We start from the raw sequence: 27270 nt of genomic DNA, 5'->3' as shown, positions 1-27270 counted from the left end.
GATGGATTTCCGCCGGGTGGCGCTGAAAGAAGAAACATCATTCAATCCTTAGTACGTTTTCGGAGACATGTTTACAGTTCAGCCATATTTGGATGATTTTGTTATGCAGGATTAGAGGAAATCTAGTAGCAAAAAACGTAGTAGCGGATACCGTTTTCGCGACAGTGAAGAACACGTTTGAGGCAGCGTTCAGATCGTATGCTGTGCGATTAAATCGCTTAAAATCCATTAAATACTCAAAACCAGAGGAGAAACGAGTGTACTACTAAAGGTAAAACAGATAAAGTCTTTAAAATAGTATTTACTATACATGTTGGCTATATCTATTAATTCTATGTCGTGTTTATATATGATGATAGCTCAGTAATAACGTAAACAAAGCTAACGTTACCTTAACTTACGTTACATTAATAACGTTACGATCAATACAAAATGACTTTTTAGGTTATTTTATTAGTTTTATTCATCTTTTAAGCTTTATTATGATGCTATTTTATCTCTGTTTTTAGTGAAAAGTAATCACTTCCATCATAAATGAACAATTTTGTTTTTAAAAAAAGCCAACGTTACATTACATTAATTGAATAGCATTACGATCAATACAAAAACAGCGTTTTAGGTTATGTTATGAGATTTATTAATCCTTTCAACTTTATTATTCAGTCAAACGTAATCACTTCCATCATAAATGACCAATTTAGTTTAAAAAAGCTAACGTTACGTTACATGAATAACGTTACGCTCAATACAAAAACTTTTTAGGTTATGAGATTTATTACTGCTTTCAGCTTTATTATGGTGATAATTTATCACTAGTTTCAGTCAAAAGTAATCACTTCCATCATAAATGACCAATTTTGTTTAAAAAAGCTAACATTGTTACATTACATAAATGACGTTATGATCATCAATACAAAAAATCATTTTTAGATTCATTCATTCATTTTCTTGTCGGCTTAGTCCCTTTATTAATCCGGGCTCGCCACAGCGGAATGAACCGCCAACTTATCCAGCAAGTTTTTACACAGTGGATGCCCTTCCAGCCGCAACCCATATCTGGAAAACATCCGCACAACACATTCATACACTACGGACAATTTAGCCTACCCAATTCACCTGAACCGCATGTCTTTGGACTGTGGGGGAAACCGGAGCACCCGGAGGAAACCCACGCGAAGGCAGGGAGAACATGCAAACTCCACACAGAAACGCCAACTGAGCCGAGGTTCAAACCAGCGACCTTCTTGCTGTGAGGCGACAGCACTACCTACTGCGCCACTGCCTTGTCCAATTTTTAGATTATGTTGAGATTTATTAATGCTTTCAGCATTATTATGATTCTAATTTATCTTTTTTTCAGTCAAACTAAATTACTTCCATGACCAATTTTTTTGAAAAAAAGCCAACATTACATTACATAAATAATATTACAATCAATACAAAAATGACTTTGAGGTTATGTTTTGAGACTTATTAATCTTTTAAGCTTAATTCATTTATTCATTCATTTTCTTGTCGGCTTAGTCCCTTTAGTAATCCGGGGTCGCCACAGTGGAATGAACCGCCAACTTATCCAGCAAGTTTTTACGCTGCGGAAGCCCTTCCAGCCGCAACCCATCTCTGGGAAACTTTTAAGCTTAATTATAATGATAATTTATCACTTTTTTCAGTCAAACGTAATCACTCTATCATAATTGACCAATTTTGTTAAAAAAAAAAAGCCATTGTTACATTACATGAATGACGTTAGGATCAATACAAAAACGAGTTTTTAGGTTACGTTATGAGATTTATTAATGCTATCAGCATTATTATGATGCTAATTTCTCACGGTTTTCAGTCAAACGTAATAACGTCCATCATAAATGACACTTTTTGTTAAATAAAGGGGGTTTTGTGGAACAAGTGAAGAAGAATGGCTTTCAGTCTGTTCTGGTATATTTTTGTGGTCCTCTCCTAACATTCCTTTTGTCAGTATGTGGATAGATCAGATTGCCATTTTCTTACCCTTGGAAAAACTGACTTATGACTTGCATCAGAAATCCGATGATTTCTGGCATATCTGTAGTCCTCTGTGGGAGTTTTTGGAGAATGTGTCTTGAAAGACTTGAATATCTTGAATTTCTTTATTCTTTGTTAATTTTACCCTTCATAAAAGACTTAAATTACTAGCCGATGGATGATTGTATAATAGATGGCTTTATTATTGTATATGATCACACACTGAAAAAAATTATGTCTGCAAAACTGTTGCAAGCAATTTATTTGTGTTGAATTTAAACAAACAAATTACATTTTATAAAATTCTACTTAATTTATTTGTTTAAATTCAGCCCAAATAAATTGTTTATAGCCATTTAACGTAAAACATTTTTAGTAAATCCAAGGAATAATTTTTTTCAGTGCATGAGACCACTTTTCTGTGATTGTAAATCTTTAAATAAATGTTTAAAAAAATAATAAAAAAGGGGGGTTTTGTGTATGTTGCGTTCAACTTTTGTGCTTATAAAGTGTATTACATCAGGTTTACACATAATTATGCGTATTACATAAGCCAATCTAAGGAGAAAATATGCAATAATACAAGCATTGTAATAAAACATTAGAAAATACATTTGAGTTATTGTATTTTTTAATGTGTATATATATTTTATTCCTTCAGGTCGTACATTTACAACTGAGGCTACATTCCAGTCATCCTTTGAGGGACCAAACAAACAGGAGAAAATCAAGTGTAACAACAGAAACACATTTACCATGTTTGCTATAGTAAAAACTGAGTGTGTTGAAGAGGAGATTGACTACACGAGTGACCCAGAACCATCCAGAATCAAAGATGAAGATACTGAAGACACTGACGAAGACACAGGTTGGTGTTCAAAATCATTTTCACATACCCAGATAATACAAAATATGTATAACAATGCAATTTATAAATGTTTCTCGAACATTCCCAGCAAATCGCTTTTAATCCTCTTACGTATGCACTCAGTACTAGCAGCTTTTTCCATGCAACACTTTTTCATTATCACATCGTATTCAACTTTCATATTTATACTAATTACCAATTTAAATATATGTAAATACACTGCTACCAATGCACTTCTGGTTAGGTTCTGGCTGTATTTTGTTGTTTGTTCTGTAATGTGCAATGACAATAAAGTTTATCTAATCTAATCAATATGCTGATATGTGCAAAACATAGTATACTTTGGTCTTTAACTGATGCCTCTGTCGTTTTGCATTGTATTTAGATATGTGTAGATATGACATAACTATGGTTGCAGACATTGTGAGAGCATGAAATGAAATAAATGTACAAATACAATCAAATGAACAAATGTGAAAGCAACCAATGTTTCTAATAAGCTGGATAAGTGCAGTGAGCTTATATTAAAACAGTTTACTTTCGTATTGATTGGATTAGGACATCAAATAATGTTCACTGAATTATTGATACTTTTTGTCATTTTATTTTCATGTTTATTCTACACTTGATGGACGAATAAAAAGGCAGTAAACAATTGGAGCACATGTTATTACATTTATTTACTTTTCATATTTTTGCGTGTTTACTGTTGACTTAATAAAAATAAAACAAGAAAGTATATCATGTACATTTCAGAAATATACATGTGAGCAACTGGGCACATCAAATACATGGGGCTCTATTTTGACGATCTAGGCGCAAAGTTTAAAGCGCAGGGCGCAAAAGCATTAAGGGCGTGTCAGAATCCACTTTTGCTATTTTAACAATAGAAAAATCCACTTTGCACTGTGGCGCATGGTCTAACAGGGTTGAGCTTATTCTCTTAATGAGTCACAGGTGTGTTTTGAGAATAAACCAATCAGAGTCTCTTCTCCCATTCCTTTTTAGGCCATGTTTACACTAATGCGTTTTCGTTTTAAAACGCATAAGTTTTGCTACGGTTATGCCATCCGTCCACACTACACCAGAGTTCTCGAGCGCCGAAAACGGAGAGTTTTGAAAATGCTGGAGAGGCCGTTTTCATTTTAAAACTCTTCTGCACCATCTCAGTGTGGATGAGAAAAAAACGGAGACATCTGAAAATGGAGGTGGGACTGCTGAGAATCACTACCTGATTGGGGCTTTTGTGTCATTACGTATCCTTCCCTTATTCGTCAAGCCCATATCACATGACTATAACACATGGCTTTAATGCTACCGGAAGACAGCAGATCAGCCTTCACTGTAAACAACAACACGGACACAGAAACGGGAGCGTTGTTTGCACTATTGTCTGTTTTAGGCGCCATTGTGCAGTTATTCATTTGTTACGTTTAGTAACAACTCGACCTCGTCGTCTGTCCACAAAAATACCTCTCTTGCTTTCTTTGCCACCGCGTTTAATGTTCAACCGGCGTTTGTTGACTAACAATAACCAAATGCCGAGCGAGACACATGCTTTCTGTTTATACTTGAACGCGCATGCCCAGAGTGCGCGAATGGTCACGTGATATACGTTTTTGGTTGCGTAGTGTGGACGGAGATATGTTCAGAAACGCTAGGTGAAACGCTAGTGTGGACGCGGATCATTTTTGATCTAAAACGCCGTTTTATAACTAAAACACACTAGTGTAAACGGGGCCTTAGAGTCACGTCGTTCCAGAGCATTTGCTATTTACATGGCGGACTTTGTAAGTGGAAAAACTGAACACTTCACCAGCAAGAAAACAGTTAAACAGAGCATCTGTAGCATGAAGGCTGATTTATACTTCTGCGTCAAGTGCACACGTATGCTATGGCACAGCCTACGCGTGGACGCATATCCTTTCGACGTGGCAAAAAATGTAACGCGTAGTGCAAGCTCTGTGATTGGTCGGCTTGGTAGTGCTGACGAGTGTGGGTGGAGGTAAGAGCCACGCGAGCGTTATGCAGCAGGTGTTCCCACCTCAAAATGAGTGAAGAAATAAATAAACAAATAAATGAAAAATAATAATGAAGTGTGCTCAAACAACTGAGTTCTGTCCAGATACACATGCTGTACCCCATATGGTCAGTAAATTGCAAATTGTCATGAATAAACTAAAAAAAAGCCCCCCTCCACCCTAAATGTAATTATTTAATAATTTTTCATTTGTAAAGATATTTGATATTTCTCTACATCCTGTGTGTATTAAGCAAGGTGCACAACTAACGCGCTCTGCGCTCTCAGCTGTTCTACTGTGCAGTCTATTTTAGTTCCTCAAAATAGCAACGCTCCAGCAATGCGCCTTAACACACCTCTTTTATGAGCACAAATGCTCTGCCATTTAAACAGTGTGGTGCGAAACGTCAAAATGACACTTGCGTCGAACTGAAACTAGCAAACCACAATTGCATCGCACCTTGCGCCGGATGTATGATAGGGCCCATGATATTTATAAATCGTTTTTTAAACTTTTTGCACGTTTAATGCAGACTCGACAGATATAAAAGAAAAAAAGTGAAGAACTGCTTCAAATTAAATACAATAGTATTAAATAGTTTTTAAAATAGGTTTTGCATGTTTTTTGTTGTCTTGACAAACAAAGTGAGCTACTGGAGCACATAAAATACATAATGCTAATAAATTAATTTTTAAAAAATATTTTGCATGTTTAGTGCAGACTTGACAGACAAAAAAACGTGAAGAACTGATTCAAATTAAATGCAAAAGTTATAAAAAATTTTATAATCTTGGATGTTCACTGTTTACTTGATGATGTAAAAAAAAATTGCTCAGTTTATGAATATTAATAATCAATTATAACAGGTTATTATAATAATGGGTTATTATAATCTTGGATGTTCACTGTTTACTTGATGTAAAAAAAATTAGCTCAGTTTATGAATATTAATAATCAATATTAACGGGTTATTATTAATTATTAATATTCCGGCTTAACCTTCTGTCAATTTGGTTAAACAAATCTATAAATATATATGATTCTGCCTGCTCGACCGAGCGGACGCTGGAAGTCCTTTTGTGTCCTTTCTTGATGCGTGGAGTTTGCAATACAGGTCGGAGAAACGCGATCGCAACTCTAAACTGAGCTTACTTTGCCAGAAAAATAAGAAAACGTGGGCTGGAAGATCCACGCGGCACAGAAGAGCCTCGACCCCTCAAAGGAGCGAGCTCCCGGGGGGATTTGTGGTTCGGACTTTCTGCCTCGAGCTTGGGGAGGAGACCGGTTTTAACCGTGGGCTAAGTCAGTGGTTCCCAACCTTTTTTCTTTGGGGCCCCCCCCATAAACATATACAAACACTGGAGCCCCCCCACCATATAAATACACACGCACGCACGCACGCACACACATATGTACTGTGTGTATATATATATATATATATATATATGTGTGTGTTTGTGTAATATTAATATATAGTAATATGTATAGAAAATATTAATTAATCAGTTTTAACTTGTCTTGGCCTTCAATGAAACCAAAATTTAGGTAGGCTTTGTCATACTGTCTAATCTTTTTCTTCGCCTCTGAAGAATCACTGCATTTACGTTTGTCTGCCATTTTTGTTTTGATTTTGCCTTTACGACACGTTGACAAGCAGATTTCCCGAGTGAGCAAAATTTTAATAATTATTTAAAGTTATTTATTTTAATTATTTTCACTATTATGTTGGAATTTTAAGCATGTGTTTAGATTATTTTTTATTTTTTGGGCTGCTCGATTTTGGGAAAAATCATAATCGCGATTATTTTGGTCATAATTATAATCACGATTATTCAAAACCATTGCCAGTTAAAGTCAAAATTATTAGCGCTCCTGAGATTTTTTTTTTTATAAATATTTCCCAAATTATGTTTAACAGAGCAAGGAATTTTAACAATATTTCCTATAATATTTTTTCTTCTATTTGTTTTATTTTAGCTAGAATAAAGACAGGTTTAAATATTTTAAAACCAATTTAAGGTCAATATTATTAGCCCCCTTAAGCAATATATATTTTTGATTGTCTGCAGAAGAAACTACCGTTATAATGACTTGCCTTATTACTCTAATTAAGCCTTTGAACTGCACTTTAATCTGAATGCTTGTATTTTGAAAAATAACTAGTAAAATATTATGTGCTGTCATTATAGCAAAGACAAAAAGAAATCAGTAATTAGAAATGAGATATCAAAACTATTATGTTCAGAAATAAGTTAATAAAATATTCTTTCCATGAAACAGAAATTGGGCAGGAAAAGGTTTGCTAATTTTCAAGAGGGCTAATAATTCTGACTTCAACTGTATACATACAGTTATTTTCCACCCTGCAAAGGAAAGAGAAATAAATACAATAGAATAAAAATATGAAACAAACTGTGCTTTAATCATCTTCACTGTAAGAAAAACACTTTAGCTACAGCAGTCCTTCAGTCAAGAGCAGCAAAGGTTTTCTCGTTATGTTTGTTTAATAATAATAAAAACAGGCGGCAGAAGGATTATAGCGCGCTGTATCTTTAATGGTTTCTCTTTCACGTCTTTTGATTCTCAACTCGTTTGTTTATAACACAAATGAGGGTTAATGTACATAATCACTAAACACCGTGTTTTAACACCTATTTGACCATTAAAGCGTTCACGTTAAGATGACTTCAGATGTCTGCGCTCCTCTGCTCGTCTCAGTGTGCGAATGAGAGTGAGTGCTGACCGGCCGCATGCTTCTGACTGCGTGATCGTGCTGCACACACACATAAGCTCTTTCGCGCTTTTAAGAGCAACACGTGTACAACTGTGGCGAAATATGATGCAATAATCATTTATCTCGATTAATGCTTTTTTATAATCGTTTGAAACCGAAATCTAAATCGGATTTTCGATTAATTGCAAAGCCCTTTATAATAGTGGACCATTTTTATGCCTTTTTCTACCTCAATACTTATCCTCTCCCGCGCCCCCCCTGTGAACTCTGGCGCCCCCCTTAGGGGGGCGCGGACCCCAGGTTGGGAACCACTGGGCTAAGTTACACGCCCTCTCAGCATGCTCGACCAATGATTTCAGGCCAAAGTTTAAGCGCGAAACTCTCCTCTGTCTCTAGGCTGCTCATATGCAAATTGAGGGTCCTCCCGCAGCCTAAGGATGGTCTTTAATTCAGGGCATTAAAGAATGCATGCCGTACGAGTTATTATCATGCTTCACGCATCATGTGTTGTAAAGTTTCAAGGGGAGTCTATCGCTACCAAACATGGCTTTTAAAAAAGTACATAAACATAATTCCCACATCCTTACATCTTTGTTGCTTTAAAAAGAATGTCTTTGAAGCTCTAGTCACCCGTCTCTGGCCTACCTCTAGATAAAGTGAAGTGTCACCAGAAACACAGACTTTGTGGCACCAGGAGTCGTAAACCCACACCAGAGACTCAGACCCCTTTATAAAATCAATACGTAGTTTTATCTATTGACCGTACGCTACAATGAACATAAATAAAGTGAGCAACTGGAGCACATCAAACACATGCTGTCATTAAATAGTCTTTTCTACATTTTGCCCATTTATTTCAGACTCGACAGACATAAAAGAAGAAAGCGAAGAACAAGAAGAGGCGGAGGAGAAAGATCCACATCAGAAACCTTTCACACCCGAAGAAATGGCTCCAGAGCGATCTAAAAACACCAAAGCCAAAGGCTCCTTCATGTGCCCTCAATGCGGAAAGAGCTTCACTCGCCGAGACAGCCTGAAGGAGCATTCACGCATTCACACCGGTGAGAAACCGTACACGTGCCATTACTGCGGAAAGTGTTTCACGCGCAACGAAAGCCTGAAGCATCACATACGAATTCACACCGGAGAGAAACCATTTGAATGTCAACAATGCGGGAAGAGTTTCACCTTTAAAAAGAGCCTGAAGGTTCACGAAAGAATCCACTCGAGAGAGAAACTCTTCATCTGCACTCAGTGCGGAAAGGGTTTAACCTGTAAAAAGGGTCTGGAGGACCACCTAAGAGCGCACACTGGAGTAAAGCCCTTCAAATGCCTTCACTGCGGGAAGATGTTTAAATGGGCTCACAGTCTTACCTATCACCTGCACACGCATTCAGGAGACAAGCCTTTTAAATGCGTCCACTGCGGCGAAGGGTATATATCTCCGTCCATTCTGAGGAACCACATGAAGGTTCACACTGATGAGAAACCGTATGCGTGCACTATTTGCGGAAAGAAGTTTTTGTGGCTGGGCAATTTCAAGGATCACCAGAAAAGACATACCGGCGAGCGAGATCAGCAGTGTGCAGAGTGCGGCAAGGGTTTTACCACATCCAAACGCCTGAAGGAGCACCAGAAGATTCACAGTGGGGAAAAACCCTACAAGTGTTCGCAGTGTGACAAGTGCTTCACCCAGTCCGGGTCGTTGAAATGCCATCTGCGGGTTCACACTGGGGAAAGGCCGTTTAAATGCCCGTCGTGTGGGAGGAACTTCTCGCAGCTGACCAATCTGATCACTCACGTTAAAAAATACTGCAAGAAAGCGTCAAAGTGAAATGGGAATTGGATAAGAGTTGATTATGGTCATGATTCAATAGCTGGGTTTCCATACTAAAGTGAAACCATGCTTATCAATCACCCCCCTTTGGCTTATTCCCTGCTTTATAAGGGGTCGCCACAGTGGAATGAACCACCAGTTATTCCGTTATCTGTTTTTTTTTTCCCAGCTGCAACCCAAACCCAAAAGTACATCTCTCTCATTCACACACTGCATCCAATTTAGAAATCGTCACATTAAATTGGAAATCTGATGGGTGTTAACTAAGTGGTTGATTCAATAGTCAGGTTTCCATACTAACATCAATCAATGCTTAATAATCATATAAGGGGTTGTCACTGTGGAATGAACCACCACTTATTCTGGCATGTGTTTTATTTTTTTGCAGCGGATGTTCTCCAGCCGCAATATGGCACCCTCATTGCAACCCTCAGTGCTGGAAAACACCCACATGCTCTCTCATTTACGTACTACATCCAATTTAGAAAGCGTAGAAGGGAATTGGAAATTGGATGGGAGTTGATTTTGTCGATGGTTCAATATCTGGGTTTCCATACTAACGTGAATCAATGCTTATCAATCGTCCACCATCGGCTCATTCCCTGCTTTATCAGGGGTTGCCACAGTGGAATGAACCGCCAATTATTCCAGCATGTGTTTTTTCACAGCGGTTGCTTTTACAGCTGCAACATGGCACTAAGAAAACAACCCTCCGTGCTGGGAAACACCCATACACACTCTCATTTACATACTACATCCAATTTAGAAAGCGTCGCAGTGAAATGGGAATTGGATGGGAGTTGATTTTGTCGATGGTTCAATATCTGGGTTTCCATACTAACATGAATCAATGCTTATTTATCACCCCGCTTTGGCTCATTCCCTGCTTTATCAGGGCTCGCCACAGTGGAATGAACCACCAATTATTCCAGCATGTGTTTTTTCACAGCGGTTGCTTTTACAGTCGCAACATGGCACTAAGAAAACAACCCTCAGCGCTGGGAAACACCCATACACACTCTCATTTACATACTACATCCAATTTAGAAATAGTCGCAGTGAAATGGAAATTGGATAGGTGTTAATTAAGTGAATATTTCAATATCTGGGTTTCCATACTAACATGAATCAATGCTTATTAATCGTCCACCTTCGGCTCATTCCCTGCTTTATCAGGGGTCGCCACAGTGGAATGAACCGCCAATTATTCCGGCATGTGTTTTTCCACAGCCGTTGCTTTTACAGCCGCAACATTGCACTAGGAAAACAACCCTCAGTGCTGGGAAACACCCATACACGCTCTCATTTACATACTACATCCAATTTAGAAATAGTCGCAGTGAAATGGGAATTGGATGGGAGTTGATTACGTGGATGATTCAATAGCTGGGTTTCTATACTAATGTGAAACTATGCTTATTAATAACCAACCTTTTGCTTATTCCCTGCTTTATCAGGGGTTGTCACAGTGGAATGAACCACCAATTACGCTGGCATCTGTTTTTTTTTTGTTTTCAGCAGGTGCCCTTCCAGCTGCAACCCAGGACTAAGAGTACAACTCTCTCATTCATATAATACATCCAATTTCGCTGGGTGTTTATTAAGTGGCTGATTCAACAATGCTTATTAATCATCCACCTTCAGCTCATTTCCTGCTTTATAAGGGGTTGTCACAGTGAAATGAACCACCATTTATTCTGGCATGTGTTTTTTTTTTCACAGCAGATGTTTTCCAGCTGCAACCCGGCACTATGGGTACAACCCTCAGTGCTGGGAAACACCCATATACTCTCTCATTCACACACTACATCTAATTTAGAAATCGTTGAAGTGAAATGGGAACTGGCACTGAGTACAACCCTCAGTGCTGGGAAACACCCACACGCTCACATACTATATTTAATTTTTGGAATCGTAGCAGTGAAATGGAAATTCGATGGGTATAGGTCAATCAATCAATCAACTTTTATTTATTTAGCACTTTACTACAACCAAGGTTGACCAAAGTGTTTTAAACAAGTAAAAGCAAATTATACAACAGAAAAGGAGACGATGCAAAACAAAACAAAAAATATCAGTAAAATCCAACAAACATTAAAACATAAGTGTCAGCGCTATGCAATAAAAGCCAATTTAAACAAGTGGGACTTAAGCTTGGCTTTAAAAAGTGGCAGGTCAGTGATTGTACGATGCTCAGCAGGATAGGTTTCCATTCCAACGTGAAACAATGCTTGTTAATCACTCACCTTAAGCTTTTTCCCTCCTTTATCAGGTGTTTGCCACAGTAGAATGAACCACCAATTATTCTGGCATTTATTTTACACAGCTGTTGCCCTTCCAGCTGCAACCTGGGACTGAGTGCAACCCTCAGTGCTGGGAAACACCCGCGCTCTCATTACATTACTCATCACTTATTCACACACTATCAATTTAGGCCCTGTCCACACGAACACGAAAATTTTCAAAACTTTTTTTTTTCTTTGTGGTTTTACTGTTTGTCCACTCAAAAATGCAGTGTGTCAGGTGACTGAAAATAAAACTATCTGAAAACTCTGGCCAGGGTGAAGATTTTTTCCAAAACTCCTGATACAGTGTGGTTGTGCGGACGCTACAGCCCGAGTTTTCGCCACATGACATCAACATAGCAGCTGTTTTCTTCTTTCTGATTGGCCAACACAGCTGGAAGATGCAAATGAGGCAAACTCCAAACATTCGCTGCAAATGCATCGCATATGTGATGTTCTTCGCACTGCGGGGCGGTAATCCACTTCTGTTCTCATGTTTGCATTTATTTGTATGCTATCCACTCGTCCAAACACTTAATTTCCAGTTTGGTGTGAACTTAGCATAAAAGTGTCATTATCGCCACCTGTTGGTTCGACATGCCCTTAACATGCATCACAGTGCGTTTTTGCATTTTTACAAGATTTTTTTTATAATGAAAGCAGAGAAGGAAAACCCCATTTATAAAAAATACTCTTGAACGTGTGGACATGGCCTTAGTTTATCTAATTGACCTTACTCTTGACATGCGAGTGGATGCAGTAATTGAAATCTTTTTGGCTCGACACTTCCAGTCTCATTCACTTCCTTTGATTTTTAGATGTTAAAAACAGCTCATTATGCTGCTTGATGTTGCACACTGATCATTTCTCTTTTATTATATTATTCTACTCTTTATGTATAGTGATGAACACACTTGTATGTTTGTAGAGAAAGTAGTTTGATCTTTTTCAGCTATGTATTATTCCTGGTGGGCGAAGCAGTGGCGCAGTAGGTAGTGCTGCCGCCTCACAGCAAGAAGGTCGGTGGTTCGAGCCTCGGCTCAATTGGCGTTTCTGTGTGGAGTTTGCATGTTCTCCCTGCGTTCACGTGAGTTTGCTCCGGTTTCCCCCACAGTCCAAAGACATGCGGTACAGGTGAATTGGGTAGGCTAAATTGTCCGTAGTGTATGAGTGTGTGTGTGAATGTGTGTGTGGATGTTTCCCAGAGATGGGTTGTGGCTGGAAGGGCATCCGCTCCATAAAAACTTGCTGGATAAGTTGCCGGTTCATTCCTGTGTGGCAACCCCGGATTAATAAAGGAACTAAGCCGACAAGAAAATGAATGAATGTATGAATATTATTCCTGGTCATTTCTCACATAGCCAACTGAATTGCAAGTTTTAAAACAAATCACAAAAATGGTCGCTCTTCCCCGTTGCAGAATAAGGTCAATACTGCATGTCTTTGGACTGTGAGGGAAACATTAACTTTTCCAAAAACAAAACTTTTTTTGTGTGTGTGTGTGTGTGTGTGTGTGTGTGTGTGTGTGTGTGTGTGTGTGTGTGTGTGTGTCTGTGTGTGTGAATTAAGGGATTTTTAATTTATAATTTGCTGTTTCCCAAACAACCTCAATTGAGCATACATTTTTTTGCCCATTCATTAAGGGGATTTTATTTTAAATTTGGCATTTTTTTAGAACCACTTAAAGCGAGTGTCAAATTTTAATGTGGATTAAAGAGATTTTTAATTTAAAATGAGCATATTGATTGCTCATTTCTCATTTAGAAATGTTCACACTTCTACAACCAACTCAAGTTCAAGAGTTCACACTTAGCTGATGATTGATAGTAAAGCTAGTTTGGTGTGCTGTCCCGGGAGAGAGCCCTGAGCTTATAAGATCCTCGAGCCCTGGGCTCCCTCCCGTTGCAAGGCGAGAGGAGAGTTTGAGCTCAGGTAGATCTCGATGACTCTCCCTCCTGCTTGTTGTAGCTAAGTGTCAGATATGGATGCTGAAAGGTGTACTCAGAGTTTAGCTAAGGTATTTGGAATAATTTTTTAGGGTGCTTGTTTTTGAACCGTGGGAGGAAACCAGAGGACCCGGGGAAAACCCATGCGACCACGGGGAGAATGAGCAAACTCTGCACAGAAATGTCGTCTAGTGCGTCTGGTACCAGGGGCGTTCTTGCTGTGAGGCAACAGCGCTAATCGCTGGCCACCGTGTCGCCCGTTTGAAAGGGAGGGAAAGTAGGGGGGGGGGTTCTCAAGACGAAGATATTGGGATGAGAAAAGTCTGGTTATTTATAGTGAGTTAAGGATCGTCTGATAGGATAATCAGTCATTAGCTAAAGTTGGAACAGCTGTGAACAATCATAAGCACGTGATCCTCTCGAAATTTGTTTTTAAATAAACTTCACCAAGCGAAAAAAAACTTTTGCACGAATTAAAGGATTTATTATTAAATATAAATTAAGCATCTCCAAAACCACCTAAATCATAAAAATTATTTAGCAAATTAAGTTGTTATTATTCTATATTTAGCATGTCTATCTCATTCGAAATTTGAAACCAGGCTAATGATTTTCTCCCAAGCAATTTCTAACAAATGCTGCGTTCCAGTTTGCCTACTTAGCCTACGCCCTAAAAGCATGTACTCTCATTGTGAAGAAAAGTACATACTGAAGAGTGTTTGAAGCTTTGTGACAAACTACTTTCTCATTAATGGACTATTCTGTTGTTTAGTTTGCCCTGTCCACCACTCTAGCATAATTTCTTTTAAAGTGAATATCAAACCCATCGTCATGTTTTAATGATTTTAGTTTTTATTTTATGTTATTTTAGTTTTTTGTTTGTTTCTTTCGTTTATAATGTAATGTTTTGTTTTTGAGGGCTGGTGATTTTGATCAATGTCTGCACAATAAAAATAAACTGAAAGGAACCCAACGTTGACGTCAATCTTTTTATAATCCTCTTAGTCGCTGACATCATCTTCAACAGGTACGGTATGAAAGCTCTAATAGCAGACGGCTGCTTCTCACTCAGGGCTGTTTATGTTAATGAGGGAGGGACGGTCACTAATGGGCGGGGCTTTTCTCAGATGACACATACAAAGGGAGAATGTCAATCAACGTGCTTTTGCAGACTGTTTTTATCAAGTGTGATTATAAAGAATGTAATTAATGTTTACCAGAAGCTGGTTATATTCAGACTGTTGTCTAAAAACTAAAAATAACCCAATGTTGATTTCAATCTTTTTCAGCCCACTTTAAGTTCAACCAATAAACTGAGGTGTAGACACTTGATTGATAAAATGAATTAAATTATATTAATTAAAAGGTTTCCAGCATTATTCAGCAGTGACACTGAAACTCACTCATTTGATTTATTTGACCTTTTCATTGGTTAGATTTGAATATTCCTTTGTTCTCCATGGAATGAGTTCTTTTGAACAGCTTTAGAACTTGCATTCCATTTTAGCTTCCATGGTAACATATCAAGGTACAACTGTAGTCCACATGAACCAGAAGTGGCTGCAGATACAAGGACACTGGTTTCTCTAAGCTGACATACAAGCGATCCACTGATGAATCGCGGCTTTGAAACGCTCCAGTGTCCCTGTATCTAAGATTACATTCAGTAAAGAGCGGTGGGTTCAGTGAACCGATGACTAGGCCCACACGGAATCTGCGTGCGCAGAATTTCGCAGATTTCTGCAGATTTTTAGCCCATCATTAAATCTGTATATTAAATTGTGTAAATGTGTGTACATTTATTTTTATTCAGTTTTTTAATTTTAGTAATATTATTGACTAATATGAAAATGTTCATCTGATTTATGTACAATGCAGTTTGTACAGTAATATTTTCTGTCTTTTAGTAGAGATATTATATGAGAGACTTGCTTTGTTTACCAAATGAAGTGAATCTAATTAGATTTGCAATTTAAACATTAAATAAACGTTTAAAAGGTATTACTTTTTATTTTACATATTAAGGTTTTAGTTATGACACTCCCAAAATCATTCCGCAGATTTTTTCCAAAATTCTCCGCAGAAATAGTAAAAAATATTCGTAGATTCCATCAGGCCTAAATCACAGTCATTTCTGTTGAGCATGTGAACACAACAGCAAATCAGCGATGTTTGAGATGCTCAACAGCGCTCGAGTTTTAGCAGGAAATGGGTTTGTTTTTTTTGTTTTTTTTTATTTAGGTATCGTGAAAACCCTACTTGCAAATTACGTTAATGCTACTTTTAATTTCTGTTAAGAGTGTATTTAATCTGCATAATCACTGTACAAACTGAGGGGAAAAAAATCTAAACGTTGCCCAGTGTTATGTTAAATTACTTGCTTGAGAGCAAACAAAACCTTGTCTATTTGATTTTACGCATTTCTAGCACTTCAGTTACGATTTATTAATATTATTAGATTGTATATGTACGTAATGGCAATTACATAATGTTATCATAGGAAAATATACTGTGATGTTAATAAAAACCTAATAAATATTATTGAGTTGAGCACAATCATTTCTAAAAACATTTTTATTTATTTATTCTACTAAATTCAATAATATTACAAAGTTTTTGTTGGGGGGTGGGAGCTTTTTTTTTTCAACACCATGTCTCTGACAGCACCAGAATCAGTGCATGTATAAATATTACTTAAAATACATGTTATAATTATTTTTAAGACACTTTAAACATCCGGGTCTAAAACTCATTTAAAAAAAAAGACTTTAAATGTATAAAACCTTGCAACCTTACATGTATAAAATCAGTTGTGAAAGTGCTATAAATAAAGTTATACCCTGTTTTACAGAGGTGGAAAAATCACTCCACACACTAATAAAAATACAAATACAAGATGTTGTTTCATTCTTTTAAATCCTAGCTTGTCACTTGTACTGTAAATTACTAAAGTATTTTTTTCATTCAGATTTATAGCCAAAAACAGAATTGTAGATGAACTCACCTATTTTTTCTAGATTTCACAGGAGATGATCCTGTAGTTTGTCTCAGCCTGTTCACAACACTGAAATGCAATTAACATTTAGCTGGATGCACAAGCAATTGAACAAGACCAAATGAAGTAAAAGCAAGGAATATATTTTCAGGTGCGCGATTCAAAATGGCAGTATTATTTACATCACAATCATGATGAATATAATAAAAACAATCTTTCAGGTCAATCTGGAGAGAATGAACGACTTTTATAAACATCCTTTTTTACTGAATCATTAATAAATAATATAAAGCTTTAAAATGACAGAAAATGTGTTCAGAGCCGGACAGCCCTAACCAGCACTAGCAGTAAATTCCACTGCTATAGTGTATAGTCATAAGAAACTTAATATCTTTCTGATCGACTACTACAAGCTGGGAAAACGTCAGATAAATATGCCAATGCAATTAACGTTATTGCTGAATAGATCTAATATTTACACATTTGCTTGAGGAAGGAATGATGGGGGTAGTTACATTACTGTTACTATTTTCATAACATCTATGCCCTTTCATAACATTAGCTGACTTTAAAACTAACCGATAGCACTATAGCTATTTATTGATTACCAATCTGTCAACGTTGGGATGTAAAAAATATGGGACAACAAATAGATTCAATAGATAGAATACATAGCAAACATTAGAAAATATTGACAATAAAATCAAAGGTTTAGCCTATTAAAATCAATGGCCTATACAGATATTAAACAAATCTATAAAATCTATTTTACTTTTAATTGTATTTGCATATTGATTAAAGTTACTGTAGTTATTTAGTGAAGAGCAGCAAATGAATCTCTCATTGTGTTTTGTTTGATAACAGAGATGTTCATGTAAGAATGCACAGATCTATAATGAAGCATTCGACTACTTTAGTAACTGTTTGTGCTCATTTAAGAGAAAATTAGTTGTGTTTAAAATAAAACACGCAGGACGGACATGTTGACATATTTTTAAGTGTATTTGTCTGTTTAAACACACACCCGAATCACCAAAGTAACGCTAACTTAGTTTTGTTTTCGATATTCCTGACACATTCAGTGATAGACGGCAATAACTCAAAAACCTCTTACCCTAAAAAGATCTGGAGTGCGTTTGCTACAAAAAGACAAAGCTGGTTATGTTTCACAGCTGTCTTTTTCTTTTTTTTTTTTTCATCGCTCGACATTACGACCATTGCTCCGTTAAAGTCTTTGCAATATGCGTTTAGCCGGGAGTCAAAATTATTTAAATTAAATTAAATTAAATAAATAGCAAATTATTTGGATTTTTGAAATTTGATTACATTTAATAACAGAGGTGTCACTTTAAAAATGCACACATCTAACGCTATAATGAAAGCATTCGATTGCGTTCCTAAATTTTTATGCTCATTTAGGACGAAATTAGTTTTTAAATTGAGTTTAAAAAAAGAAATAAGTAGTTAGAAAAAACCCACCAAGATCGACATCTTTAGAGGTTATTATTACTAATTATGTGTAAATGTCTGTTCAAACACGCACCCAAAACCCAGACTTTCGCTCCGCTTCAAATTGTCTGTACAGAATCCGTTTGGAAAACAGTGTCTATTTATCACTATGGAGCGCTTCAGCTGACAGTAACGCACCGCTATATGACTGTTTTGAGGATTACATATGAAGGGGAGACGACACCTGTAATGAAAAGTAATGGGAATCTCGCCGTTTTTATATTTATTTTAAAGTGTTTTCATGCACGAACAAAGTGAAAGCACAGAACAGACTAACATTTAAGAGCAAGGGGCGGCCCTTGTGGTTCGGCGGTCGGTATGGGGGTTGCGTATAGGGAGGCTCGGCTCATTAATGTTTATTTGCCATCCTTCAGAGAAAGACTGAAAATACAGGAGAAATACGTAAAAATACCTTTACTGAATGATAGTGGAATAGAACTGTAAAATACGCGAGAATCCCAGGAAAAACGGGAGGGTTGACATTGACATGTATGATCCCAACACAAGTGCAAACAATCATGAAAAAGGATATTTAAGATGGCTGATAGCTAGTTGTGCTTCTCCTTATTGTGAACCTGAAAATAGCAACATAGGAACCACAAAAGAACTTTCTAATGACCTAAAAACTAGAATGATTCATCAACATTAATTAGGAGAATTCCACATGCTGTCACAAAGGTTTAAAGACTCCATCTCCACAGTCACAAATATAGTAAGAAAATGGAAGGCCACGGAAACAGTTCTGGGGCCTTATGTATCAATGCTGCGTACGCACAAAAACTTTGCATACGCCAGGTTCAATGCTCAGAATCGCTCATGTTTGGATTTACTAATGATGAAATGAGCGTGAGAATGTGCGTTGTTCCACGCCAACTTCATGTCTGGCGTACGCACATTTTTTGTGCGTGTTGTCTGTTTTATTTCCATTGGCGACTCCTAGAGGCAGTTGTGTTAAATTGCACACTACAAAGTATCTTTGAGCGTTACAATGGCAGCTGTATGAGACGGGTTCATCTAGCAGGTATATAAGGTTTCCATACCATACAGTTGACCAGCCAAACAATAAAGCGCAATTTGCAGCGGTTGCCGTTTTTCCCAATGTAATCTGAGCGATCTACTGCACACACATTGCTATAAAGGCGCCATCTGAGGATGAATTTGCATGCGTGAATAAGAAACATTTCCATTCAATAAATGTGCAAATAAAATATGATGCACACACTTATTAATGATTCCTACTTGTCTTTCTCGTGATGAGAATCTGATATGCAGCGGGGGGAAAAAAGAAGAAAGAGTTCATTAGATGCTGGATTCGAACTGAGTTCATGCTTGAACGTGTCAAAACATGTTGCTACTACATCCAATTTAGAAATAGTCGCAGTGAAATGGGAATTGGATGGGAGTTGATTACGTGGATGATTCAATAGCTGGGTTTCTATACTAATGTGAAACTATGCTTATTAATAACCAACCTTTTGCTTATTCCCTGCTTTATCAGGGGTTGTCACAGTGGAATGAACCACCAATTACGCTGGCATGTGTTTTTTTTTTTTTTGCCCTTCCAGCTGCAACCCAGGACTAAGAGTACAACTCTCTCATTCACATAATACATCCAATTTTGCTGGGTGTTTATTAAGTGGCTGATTCAACAATGCTTATTAATCATCCACCTTCAGCTCATTTCCTGCTTTATAAGGGGTTGTCACAGTGAAATGAACCACCATTTATTCTGGCATGTGTTTTTTTTTCACAGCAGATGTTTTCCAGCTGCATCCCGGCACTATGGGTACAACCCTCAGTGCTGGGAAACACCCATATACTCTCTCATTCACACACTACATCTAATTTAGAAATTGTTGAAGTGAAATGGGAATTGGATGGGTGTTAATTAAGTGGATGATTCAATAGCCGGGTTTCCATTCTAATGTGAAACGATGCTTATTAATCATCCACCTTCAGCTTATTCCCTCCTTTATCACTGGTTGTCACAATTAGTTGCCTCGGCTCAGTTGGCGTTTTTGTGTGGAGTTTGCATGTTCTCCCTGCATTCACGTGGGTTTCCTCCAGGTGCTCCGGTTTCCCCCACAGTCCAAAGACATGCGGTACAGGTTAATTGGGTAGGCTAAATTGTCCGTAGTGTATGTGTGTGGATGTTTCCCAGAGAGGGGTTGCTGCTGGAAGGGCATCCACTGTGTAAAAACTTGCAGGATAAGTTGGCGGTTTATTCCGCTGTGGCGACCCCGGATTAATAAAGGGACTAAGCCGACAAGAGAATGAATGAATATTATTCCTGGTCATTTCTCACATAGCCAACTGAATTGCAAGTTTTAAAACAAATCACAAAAATGGTCGCACTTCCCCGTTGCAGAATAAGGTCAATACTGCATGTCTTTGGACTGTGGGGGAAACATTAACTTTTCCAAAAACAAAACTTTTTTTTTTTTTTTTTTGTGAATTAAAGGATTTTTAATTTATAATTTGCTGTTTTCCAAACAACCTCAATTGAGCATACATTTTTTTCGTATTCATTAAGGGGATTTTATTTTAAATTTGGCATTTTTAGAACCACTTAAAGCGAGTGTCAAATTTTATAGTGGATTAAAGAGATTTTTATTTTAAAATTAGCATATTGACTTCTCATTTAGAAATGTTCACACTTCTAAAACCAACTCAAGCAAGCGAAAAAAAAAAACTGTTGCACGAATGAAAGGATTTATATTCTAAATTGTAACTTATCCTGCAAATTGTTAAAAATTGTACATATGTTAAATTACTTGCTTGAGAGCAAACAAAACCTTGTCTATTTGATTTTACGCATTTCTAGCACTTCAGTTACGATTTATTAATATTATTAGATTGTATATGTACGTAATGGCAATTACATAATGTTATCATAGGAAAATATACTGTGATGTTAATAAAAACCTAATAAATATTACGGAGTTGAACACAATCATTTCTAAAAACATTTTTATTTATTCTACTATATTCAATAATATTACAAAGTTTTTGTTGGGGGGGAAGAGCTTTTTTTTTTACACCATGTCTCTGACAGCACCAGAATCAGTGCATGTATAAATATTACTTAAAATACATGTTATAATTATTTTTAAGACACTTTAAACATCCGGGTCTAAAACTCATTTAAAAAAAAAAAAAGACTTTAAATGTATAAAACCTTGCAACCTTACATGTATAAAATCAGTTGTGAAAGTGCTATAAATAAAGCTATACCCGGTTTTACAGGGGTGGAAAAATCATTCCACACACTAATAAAAATATAAATACAAGATGTTGTTTCATTCTTTTGTAATACCTCTTATATAAATCCTAGCTTGTCACTTGTACTGTAAATTACTAGAGTATTTTTTTCATTCAGATTTATAGCCAAAAACAGAATTGTAGATGAACTCACCTAATTCTTCTAGATTTCACAGGAGATGATCCTGTAGTTTGTCTCAGCCTGTTGACAGCACTGAAATGCAATTAAGATTTAGCTGGATGCACAAGCAATTGAACAAGACCAAATGAAGTAAAAGCAAGGAATATATTTTCAGGTGCGCGGTTCAAAATGGCAGTATTATTTACATCACAATCATGATGAATATAATAAAAACAATCTTTCAGGTCAATCTGGAGAGAATGAACGACTTTTATAAACATCCTTTTTTACTGAATCATTAATAATTAATATAAAGCTTTAAAATGACAGAAAATGTGTTCAGAGCCGGACAGCCCTAACCAGCACTAGCAGTAAATTCCACTGCTATAGTGTATAGTCATAAGAAACTTAATAGCTTTTTGATCGACTACTACAAGCTGGGAAAACGTCAGATAAATATGCCAATGCAATTAACATTATTGCTGAATAGATCTAATATTTACACATTTGCTTGAGGAAGGAATGATGGGGTAGTTACATTACTATTACTATTTTCCATAACATCTATGCCCTTCCATAACATTAGCTGACGTTAAAACTAACCGATAGCACTATAGCTATTTATTGATTAGCAATCTGTCAACGTTGGGATGTAAAAAATGTGGGACAACAAATAGATTCAATAGATAGAATACATAGCAAACATTAGAAAATATTGACAATAAAATCAAAGGTTTAGCCTATTAAAATCTTTAATATTTTACTTTTAATTGCATTTGCATATTGATTAAAGTTACTTTAGTTATTTAGTGAAGAGCAGCAAATGAATCTCTCATTGTGTTTTGTTTGATAACAGAGGTGTTCATGTAAGAATGCACAGATCTATAATGAAGCATTCGACTACTTTAGTAACTGTTTGTGCTCATTTAAGAGAAAATTAGTTGTGTTTAAAATAAAACACGCAGGACGGACATGTTGACATATTTTTAAGTGTATTTGTCTGTTTAAACACACACCCAAATCACCAAAGTAACGCTAACTTAGTTTTGTTTTCGATACTCCTGACACATTCAGTGATAGACGGCAATAACTCAAAAACCTCTTACCCTAAAAAGATCTGGAGTGCGTTTGCTACAAAAAGACAAAGCTGGTTATGTTTCACAGCTGTCTTTTTCTTTTTTTTTTTTCATCGCTCGACATTACGACCATTGCTCCGTTAAAGTCTTTGCAATATGCGTTTAGCCGGGAGTCAAAATTATTTAAATTAAATTAAATTAAATAAAGAGCAAATTATTTGGATTTTTGAAATTTGATTACATTTAATAACAGAGGTGTCACTTTAAAAATGCACACATCTAACGCTATAATGAAAGCATTCGATTGCGTTCCTAAATTTTTATGCTCATTTAGGACGAAATTAGTTTTTAAATTGAGTTTAAAAAAAGAAATAAGTAGTTAGAAAAAACCCACCAAGATCGACATCTTTAGAGGTTATTATTACTAATTATGTGTAAATGTCTGTTCAAACACGCACCCAAAACCCAGACTTTCGCTCCGCTTCAAATTGTCTGTACAGAATCCGTTTGGAAAACAGTGTCTATTTATCACTATGGAGCGCTTCAGCTGACAGTAACGCACCGCTATATGACTGTTTTGAGGATTACATATGAAGGGGAGACGACACCTGTAATGAAAAGTAATGGGAATCTCGCCGTTTTTATATTTATTTTAAAGTGTTTTCATGCACGAACAAAGTGAAAGCACAGAACAGACTAACATTTAAGAGCAAGGGGCGGCCCTTGTGGTTCGGCGGTCGGTATGGGGGTTGCGTATAGGGAGGCTCGGCTCATTAATGTTTATTTGCCATCCTTCAGAGAAAGACTGAAAATACAGGAGAAATACGTAAAAATACCTTTACTGAATGATAGTGGAATAGAACTGTAAAATACGCGAGAATCCCAGGAAAAACGGGAGGGTTGACATTGACATGTATGATCCCAACACAAGTGCAAACAATCATGAAAAAGGATATTTAAGATGGCTGATAGCTAGTTGTGCTTCTCCTTATTGTGAACCTGAAAATAGCAACATAGGAACCACAAAAGAACTTTCTAATGACCTAAAAACTAGAATGATTCATCAACATTAATTAGGAGAATTCCACATGCTGTCACAAAGGTTTAAAGACTCCATCTCCACAGTCACAAATATAGTAAGAAAATGGAAGGCCACGGAAACAGTTCTGGGGCCTTATGTATCAATGCTGCGTACGCACAAAAACTTTGCATACGCCAGGTTCAATGCTCAGAATCGCTCATGTTTGGATTTACTAATGATGAAATGAGCGTGAGAATGTGCGTTGTTCCACGCCAACTTCATGTCTGGCGTACGCACATTTTTTGTGCGTGTTGTCTGTTTTATTTCCATTGGCGACTCCTAGAGGCAGTTGTGTTAAATTGCACACTACAAAGTATCTTTGAGCGTTACAATGGCAGCTGTATGAGACGGGTTCATCTAGCAGGTATATAAGGTTTCCATACCATACAGTTGACCAGCCAAACAATAAAGCGCAATTTGCAGCGGTTGCCGTTTTTCCCAATGTAATCTGAGCGATCTACTGCACACACATTGCTATAAAGGCGCCATCTGAGGATGAATTTGCATGCGTGAATAAGAAACATTTCCATTCAATAAATGTGCAAATAAAATATGATGCACACACTTATTAATGATTCCTACTTGTCTTTCTCGTGATGAGAATCTGATATGCAGCGGGGGGAAAAAAGAAGAAAGAGTTCATTAGATGCTGGATTCGAACTGAGTTCATGCTTGAACGTGTCAAAACATGTTGCCATGCGTTTTACAAGCTACGCCACTCACGCTGTTAAAGACACTACAAAATTTTACACCTATAAACCACACTATTTTTTTTTTTATCCAATCAGTGCGATGTTCAGACCCAACTGTGTTAACCGCATCAGCTAAACTCAATCAATTTTTTTCTTTTGTTGTTAATTCCGGAGGACAAACTTCCAAATAACACAGTTTTTCTCCGGTCTACCTCTGAAAGCAGCACCTCTAATTCACGTTCTGTTCAAAGTTTCTTATTTTGCTTGCTTTTGCCATTGCTTTTTCGTTGGGTTTTGCCAAAGTAGAGTCATTAGCATATTCATACGGGGGAGGAGTTTTGTGCTCGTGCATGTTGCGCTCAGTTTCACGTTCATTTGGATGTACAAAGAGAATATGCGTGAGATTCGGTGTACGCAGTGTTTCATACATCTGAATTTTTTCTGCGTACGCACATTTACAGCTTTGTGCGTACGCAATGTTTTAGTATGAATTCAACGCAAGTCTTCGTACATGAGGCCCCAGGTGAAGGAAAAGATGAACAAAAATATCTGAAAGGCAAAGGCGAAAAATGTTTAGAAACAACAAACCACAGACCACCTCCAAAGAGCTCCAGGAACATCTTGCTGTTGATAATGCTCCTGTACATCATTCCACAGTTCAGTGCAATCTCCATAAAAAACAGCTCGATGGAAGGTGATACAGAAGAAGACTTTTCTGTGTTTTGCCAATGAGAAGGGTCGTTTGTAGGTTTGCAAAGGCTCATCTAGACAAGCCTGAATCATTTTAGAAAACATGTGGACAGATGCTACAACTAGGGCTGTGCAATTAATCGCAATCGGAAAAAAAAAAAAAAAAAAAAAACGCAACTTAAGCAATTTCTAAATTGCATAAGGCTGCAATTTTTATCTATTTATTTAGAATTTTATTCGGAATATGTTCTTATGCGCACAATTTTATTATGTTAACCAATCAGAGCTGACGCAGCGCACCGGGCAATTACAGCTGAGTAGGAGAAAGATGTTAACCAGCTCACTCTGCGCATGACGAAGCCGAGTGGGAGAACAGAATAGGCAAGCAGGTGGAAAGAACATAAAATATGGATGCGGGTCAAAATAAAAATGATTTGGTGCCAAAGAAAAATTCAACGACAGTCGTTTGGGAGTATTCTGGATTCAGGAGAGAGGATGTGTCACAGAGCAAGGCAATTTGCAAGACTTGTAAACGGAGCAATACTACAAATCTGATCCAACACTTAAAACAGCTTCATAAAAAACTGCATGATCAATGCATGTCGACAAAGTCCATCGAAACAAACAAAAGTACACATCCAAGCCAGCCCAAACAGACTAAACTAGTATCCATTGTTTAAGCATTTGTAAGCGCCGTGCCTTATGGGAAAGCGTCAAAATGGCACAAAGAAGTTAATGACGCAATAGTTTTGTTATGCACTTCTCGTGCACTGAATGCATTTAGAATGTGTGTATGTAGCTTGTTTGAAAAAGCTAAAACAGTTGCCAAAATCACAAATAAAAACGCAATCACAATATTCATTTATAAAATCCAGGGTCCCCGCGGGGTCTTAAAAAGTATTAAAAAGTCTTAAATTAAAAAAATCTAAATTTATGGCTTTAAAAAGTCCTAAATTAGCTGTTCTAGGTCTTAAATAATTTTGCACAGGTCTTATTTTTGCGATGTCCATATAACGCTACATCTAATGCTCATTGAAATTATTTTTGTTGTTGTTGCTAGGTTTTTGGAATGTTGTAGTTCTTTATTTCACTAGTCCAATTGTAATTTGTGGTATTACAACTACAAAAAAGTCAACTTGCAATAGCCAATCAGCTTTCTGATATTAAACTCAGTGCGTGAGGCGAATGTGACATCATCGCTGTTTGCGGAAGTTCGATTTGAGTGCGCGCGACATGATTTCGGCTGGCAGAGTATGCCGTTATTTCACTGACAAATGTCGCAAGCGCAGTTTTATAAGTCGGGAACGCTGTAATACGAGAGAGCGAATCTCTGCTCACGCGCCGGTTTCCTTTGTTCATGGACAAAACTGCTTGCGAGCTCTCAAAAAACTGGCTGCTCACGTGCGAATGATCTGCTCTCACTCTGTCTGACTCCTTTCGTGCTTTTCCAGAGATGCTTCAGCATACTGTAGTATTAAGAATAGTGAACTGATAAAATGACATACAGTGTAGTTTTACTACAGTAAAGTGTGTTGGATTGTAGAAAAATATACCCTATATTGTAAAAAAACTAAAGCACTGGGTAGTTTGTTTTAAATACACTTGTTGTGTTACCATAGCAACTATAGTATTACCACAACAGAGTAACTGAAGTGGTTTACTGTACTTTACAAAACACTGTACAGCAGACACTAGTTCACTTTATTTTAGTGATAGAATGGGATTGATAGTGGGATTTATTTGAAGAGTGAATAGTACAGTAGGCTATAATTCCTAATCAAGTTCTTACCTATTTTCTATCACAGTTACATTTCTGCTTGCCAGAATGACCAATAATTATTGACTAGAAATTGCAACAGACATGGGAAAGGAGGAAAGATTTTGTTAAACTTTGGAAAAACTCTGATGGATAATTTTGTTAAAACAAAAAAGAAGCCCCCAAAAACATCTTCAATGATAATGATTATCTTTTTATTTGTCTGATTTTACTTTGTTTTTTTGGACCGCACCCAGTCATTTAAAAAAAATATCTCAATGGTGAACGTGTCAAGTATAAAAGCCTTAATCCGTTTCGTGAGTTGTGCGATGCGGTGCCAGGTGAAAGTATAAATCTGCATTAAGATGTGTTTTTTCTGTAGTTCAATGGTGCATTT

At 36.9% G+C, this 27270-nt stretch overlaps 2 protein-coding genes across 3 annotated transcripts in view; both read left to right on the top strand.

Annotated features, from left to right (window-relative positions):
* nlrc3l (NLR family, CARD domain containing 3-like) overlaps window positions 1-27270 on the top strand; it is a 480833-nt gene that overhangs the window by 155137 nt on the left and 298426 nt on the right. The gene's annotated exons all lie outside the window — the stretch shown is intronic.
* LOC100535385 (uncharacterized) lies at window positions 4-14665 on the top strand. Of its 2 annotated transcripts, none has more exons than XM_068213800.2 (3): window positions 4-51; window positions 2663-2869; window positions 8485-14665. In XM_068213800.2, the coding sequence occupies exons 2-3, from the start codon at window positions 2758-2760 to the stop codon at window positions 9456-9458; spliced, it is 1086 nt and encodes a 361-aa protein (XP_068069901.1). In that variant the 5' UTR covers window positions 4-51; window positions 2663-2757; the 3' UTR covers window positions 9459-14665. The 2 variants fall into 2 exon arrangements, with proteins under 2 accessions (XP_068069901.1, XP_003200145.1); XM_003200097.7 differs by having other exon boundaries at window positions 51-271.

Source organism: Danio rerio, chromosome 15 (assembly GCF_049306965.1).
Source record: "Danio rerio strain Tuebingen ecotype United States chromosome 15, GRCz12tu, whole genome shotgun sequence".
In the NCBI taxonomy this organism is placed as follows: Eukaryota; Metazoa; Chordata; class Actinopteri; order Cypriniformes; family Danionidae; genus Danio; species Danio rerio.
Note: the sequence above shows the minus strand (reverse complement) of the source record. Positions and strands in the feature narration are given on the sequence as shown.